The 6,000-nt window shown below is 39.9% G+C and overlaps 2 protein-coding genes across 2 annotated transcripts in view; one reads left to right on the top strand and one right to left on the bottom strand.

Moving 5' to 3' along the window:
• The window catches only part of LOC121843861 (sister chromatid cohesion protein PDS5 homolog A-like), a 69,558-nt gene extending 67,982 nt beyond the window's left edge, over nt 1-1,576 (bottom strand). Inside the window, 2 exon segments of the mRNA XM_042313728.1 lie at nt 619-772; nt 1,427-1,576. Of these exon segments, the coding sequence (XP_042169662.1) occupies nt 619-732 (114 nt within the window). The 5' untranslated portion in view covers nt 733-772; nt 1,427-1,576.
• A 1,047-nt stretch (nt 1,577-2,623) lies between these two features.
• Nucleotides 2,624-6,000, top strand: part of LOC121843862 — an 8,624-nt gene continuing 5,247 nt past the window's right edge. Inside the window, exon 1 of the mRNA XM_042313729.1 lies at nt 2,624-3,064. Coding sequence (XP_042169663.1) covers nt 2,770-3,064 — 295 coding nt within the window. The 5' untranslated portion in view covers nt 2,624-2,769. The remainder of the gene's footprint in view (nt 3,065-6,000) is intronic.

The following is a 6,000-nucleotide window of genomic DNA, read 5'->3' on the forward strand; positions in this document are numbered from 1 at the left end:
AATTTAACCAACTGTTCCCTTTCTCTCTCTCTCTCTCTCTCTCTTTTTCTCTCTCTCTCTCTCTCTCTCTCTTTTTCTCTCTTTCTCTCTCTCTCTCTCTTTTCTCTCTCTCTCTCTCTCTCTCTTTTTCTCTCTCTCTCTTTCTCTTTTTCTCTCTCTCTCTCTCTCTTTTTCTCTCTCTCTCTCTCTTTTCTCTCTCTCTCTCTCTTTTTCTCTCTCTCTCTCTTTTTCTCTCTCTCTCTCTCTCTCTCTCTCTCTCTCTCTCTCTCTCTCTCTCTCTCTCTCTCTCTCTCTCTCTCTCTCTCTCTCTCTCTCTCTCTCTCTCTCTCTCTCTCTCTCTCTCTCTCTCTCTCTCTCTCTCTCTCTCTCTCTCTCTCTCTCTCTCTCTATACTAGTGAACGACTTAACTCGGCTGTAGCAGGTGTCTTTCATGTTTGGGTGTTATTGGTAATCGGCCAGTGTGCTGGACATTGATGTAGTGAGTCTGAAGAGATAGCTACAGTATGTTTACAATGAGAACCCCCCCAAGCTCACTAGGTCTCTGCAAACCACCTGAACACATCCTAGCTCAGTCAGTCTTGACAGATGTCCATGAGGGGTTGGTTTTAACCGACTAACCTTCAGCCGTTTCACCACCTCATCGTTGCTTATCTTCTCCGTGATTTCCTTCACTCCAGGCGGGTAGGTGATCTTGCTGTCCCCCGCCGGTTTCTGCTGCTGCGGGAACTCCATGCTGGTCGTCGTTTTAATCCACACAGTCCTCTACTGGCCTCTATAGGCCAGAAAACAAAACACAAATCAACACAGCCATTCTACCGCACTTCTCAAAAAAAAAACATCATTTTTAAACCCTGTTTTGTGCTTCTGATTATTATTTATGCGATAGACTGCGAGGGGAAATGTCTCCCTGAATGAATTTTTTTTTTTTTTTTTGTATAATTAAAAAAATAATAAAATCTTGGCTGTGCTAGTTAGCATGTTAGCTATATCCGCTCTGCAATCGCATGTTCTTACATCAAGATTAACGTTAAATGTGTTGTAGCCACCCGTTTGGTTTGCGTTTTCAAATACAATATATATACCATTACACCTGTGTGTATGTTGAACGAGTCCGACAAAAATCAAATTAATATCTATTAAAAAATAAACAAACATACTACTATTGCAGGATGAGTTACGATGCTAGCTAGCTATGGTAGTTGGTTCACAAGACCCGCACTGTGTATGCTATGCTAAGCTAACCAGCTAGCATTTTTAGCTATTTTAGCAATGTTAACATCGTTAGCATTGTTAGCATCGTTAGCATCGTTAGCATTGTTAGCCTAGGCCTCAAACTACTCACAGAGAACACCATCACATTTGCACATCACTGTTGTTACCAAAAGAGACATAAATTAAATTCACGAATGATAGTTATTCTCAAGACCTCTTTCTGCGAACGACTTCCTGTCATGTTTAGCGTTTAGAAGTAAAAAACAACTTTATTTGTCCAGGAAAATAAAGATAAATCAACTTCGTTATGTTTGTTTCAACTTCAAGCTCTCTCTGTCTCTGTCTCTCTCTTCACATCGTTTCCTTACAGTGGCGCTTACTTCTCTTGGTTGTAAAAATGCAATCGTCGCCCTCCCTCTCCAACATCACAATTATCACAAAAGAAAGCTTTTTGTACACATACAACTATGAGCCAAAAATATCTGCAAACAGTAGCCACGGTCCACCAAAAATAAACCCAACATGTAATTCCTGTATCATATTTACCTCACCAATGAGCGGTTTTAATTCATGAGGTTGTGTGTGTGTGTGTTTTTAGTTTCGGCACAAAGCTCCGTGTCTCCAGTCTCAGCAGCCAGTCTCAGCAGTTTGAATGTCCCCTCTGTGGACGCTGGGTGGACGGCGCCGTCCTCGGTCTGACCGGGGTACTGCAACACACCTCATCAGGCGGGACTCGGAAAAACCAAACTACAACTTCCCCTTCTTCTTCTTAGATGCAGGAACATTAAAAACACGACAAGAGATGCTGATCCCAGGTCAGTATTTAGAAGTTCCCTGAATGGAGTTGTGGGGGAAGGGGAAAACTGATTCTAGGTTTGTGCATGGCCGGAATATAATTTAAGAGGTTTGGAAGGAGTTTTCAATACTGTACCAAATAAATTAGAATAGCAGACAAGGCACTTATAGTATGCCAGTGTTCCAAAGTTGCAGATATTAATAAATGTAAAAGAGAAGGATTTAACACCATTGTAAATACAACCCATATTTGTGCTTATTTATTTTCCCTTTTGTATATTAACCATTTGTACATTGTTACAACAATATGACACGTGTAATGTCTTTATTATTTTTGAAACTTCTGTGAGTGTAATGTTTACTGTTAATTTCTATTGTTTATTTCACTTTTGTATATAATCTACCTCACTTACTTTTGACAATGTTTAACATATGTTTCCCATGCCAATAAAGCCCCTTGAATTGAAATGAATTTAAATGAACAACAACATAACGACAACATCTAATTTGGGAACTACAAAAGTTGATTTGGCAGGATTTCAGCGTGGTCTTATTTCTCTCTCTCTCTCTCTCTCTCTCTCTCTCTCTCCAGTATCTATCAGGATGAACTGTGGTTGACCAACCCAGCCGCTTGGTGCGCTGCTGTTGTTTCAGTCCAGCTTCCTCAAACCAGCTTCTTCCGTTGTTTTTAACATGGCCACAACACCACGCTGGTGAGATACTTCCCTAAGACAACTGTTTTTAAACATTAGCACACCGAGAATGCCAAGGAAAAAGAAACACGGTCATAGCCCGGCAAGAGTACCCGGGTTGTCAAACGACATCAACAACCGAATACCGGGAACGAGTGACGGCGCTCCGCTGTCGAGAAGTGAATTCAACACCGGGACTAACTCTCACGACTACGGTAGTACTAATATGCTCGTTTCGACAAACTCAGGAGACATCTCGGCTACTTCTCAGGACAAGGACGAGATCGTGAGGACCATGAAGGAGATGTTTTGCCACCTGGATCCGGAAGTTCTTTACATTGTGTTGGCCGAGTGTGACTTCAAAGGTAAAATGACTCTTTGACTGACAAGTTGAACGTAGCTAGTTGTGACAAAGTTTTCAGATCAATATCTAGATATTAAGTATGTACCTAACGTGATTGGTTGGGTGCGTTGTTACAACAGCAATGCTGGTCCCTTTGACCGATATTTCCCATATTGATCATAATGATTGATTATGTTGATCAACGTTATGTGACGTCACCTCTCTCCCACACATTCCTGCTCCTCCACTTTACACCCGACACTCAATCTAAACCACAAAATGGTTTTTCTCTTTTTTTTATTTTTTTTTTTTTTTACATAAGATGAATAACTACAGTCAAAAAAAGCATCCAGGCTAACAAGTTACTTTCCTATTTTGTGAATAGGATAACTCCGCGTTAGCGTGTATTTCAATGTCGTGTGTGCTGACTGTGTGATCATGTTGTTGCATAATCCCCTGGTGTCATGAGGTTACTGTAGTTCAACAGTTCATATTGGGACTACAGTTCACCAGTACATATTGAGACTACAGTACATATTGAGACTACAGTACATATTGAGACTACAGTACAGCAGTACATATTGGGATTACAGTTCAACAGTTCATATTGGGACTACAGTTCAACAGTTCATATTGGGACTACAGTACATATTGGGACTACAGTTCAACAGTTCATATTGGGACTACAGTTCAACAGTACATATTGGGACTACAGTTCAACAGTACATATTGGGACTACAGTACATATTGGGACTACAGTTCAACAGTACATATTGGGACTACAGTACATATTGGGACTACAGTTCAACAGTACATATTGGGACTACAGTTCAACAGTACATATTGGGACTACAGTTCAACAGTACATATTGGGACTACAGTACATTGGGACTACAGTTCAACAGTACATATTGGGACTACAGTTCAACAGTACATATTGGGACTACAGTTCAACAGTACATATTGGGACTACAGTTCAACAGTACATATTGAGACTACAGTACATATTGGGACTACAGTTCAACAGTACATTGGGACTACAGTTCAACAGTACATATTGGGACTACAGTACATATTGGGACTACAGTACATTGGGACTACAGTTCAACAGTACATATTGGGACTACAGTTCAACAGTACATATTGAGACTACAGTTCAACAGTACATATTGGGACTACAGTTCAACAGTTCATATTGGGACTACAGTTCAACAGTACATATTGGGACTACAGTTCAACAGTACATATTGGGACTACAGTACAGTTCATATTGGGACTACAGTACATATTGGGACTATAGTTCAACAGTACATATTGGGACTACAGTTCAACAGTACATATTGGGACTACAGTTCAACAGTACATATTGGGACTACAGTTCAACAGTACATATTGGGACTACAGTTCAACAGTACATATTGGGACTACAGTACATATTGGGACTACAGTACATATTGGGACTATAGTACAACAGTACATATTGGGACTACAGTTCAACAGTACATATTGGGACTACAGTTCAACAGTACATATTGGGACTACAGTTCAACAGTACATATTGGGACTACAGTTCAACAGTACATATTGGGACTACAGTACATATTGGGACTACAGTTCAACAGTACATTGGGACTACAGTTCAACAGTACATATTGGGACTACAGTACATATTGGGACTACAGTACATTGGGACTACAGTTCAACAGTACATATTGGGACTACAGTTCAACAGTACATATTGAGACTACAGTTCAACAGTACATATTGGGACTACAGTTCAACAGTACATATTGGGACTACAGTACATATTGAGACTACAGTTCAACAGTACACATTGAGACTACAGTACAACAGTACATATTAGGACTACAGTTCAACAGTACATATTGGGACTACAGTTCAACAGTACATATTGGGACTACAGTTCAACAGTTCATATTGGGACTACAGTTCAACAGTACATATTGGGACTACAGTTCAACAGTACATATTGGGACTACAGTTCAACAGTACATTGGGACTACAGTTCAACAGTACATATTGGGACTACAGTTCAACAGTACATATTGGGACTACAGTTCAACAGTACATATTGGGACTACAGTTCAACAGTACATATTGGGACTACAGTTCAACAGTTCATATTGGGACTACAGTTCAACAGTACATATTGGGACTACAGTTCAACAGTACATATTGGGACTACAGTACATATTGGGACTACAGTACATATTGGGACTACAGTACAACAGTACATATTGGGACTACAGTTCAACAGTACATATTGGGACTACAGTTCAACAGTACATATTGGGACTACAGTTCAACAGTACATATTGAGACTACAGTACATATTGGGACTACAGTTCAACAGTACATTGGGACTACAGTTCAACAGTACATATTGGGACTACAGTTCAACAGTTCATATTGGGACTACAGTTCAACAGTACATATTGGGACTACAGTTCAACAGTACATATTGGGACTACAGTACATATTGGGACTACAGTACATATTGGGACTACAGTACAACAGTACATATTGGGACTACAGTTCAACAGTTCATATTGGGACTACAGTTCAACAGTACATATTGGGACTACAGTTCAACAGTACATATTGGGACTACAGTTCAACAGTACATATTGGGACTACAGTTCAACAGTACATATTGAGACTACAGTACATATTGGGACTACAGTTCAACAGTACATTGGGACTACAGTTCAACAGTACATATTGGGACTACAGTACATATTGGGACTACAGTACATTGGGACTACAGTTCAACAGTACATATTGGGACTACAGTTCAACAGTACATATTGAGACTACAGTTCAACAGTACATATTGGGACTACAGTTCAACAGTACATATTGGGACTACAGTACATATTGAGACTACAGTTCAACAGTACACATTGAGACTACAGTTCAACAGTACACATTGGGACT

This window comes from Oncorhynchus tshawytscha, unplaced genomic scaffold, assembly GCF_018296145.1.
Source record: "Oncorhynchus tshawytscha isolate Ot180627B unplaced genomic scaffold, Otsh_v2.0 Un_contig_5891_pilon_pilon, whole genome shotgun sequence".
In the NCBI taxonomy this organism is placed as follows: domain Eukaryota; kingdom Metazoa; phylum Chordata; class Actinopteri; order Salmoniformes; family Salmonidae; genus Oncorhynchus; species Oncorhynchus tshawytscha.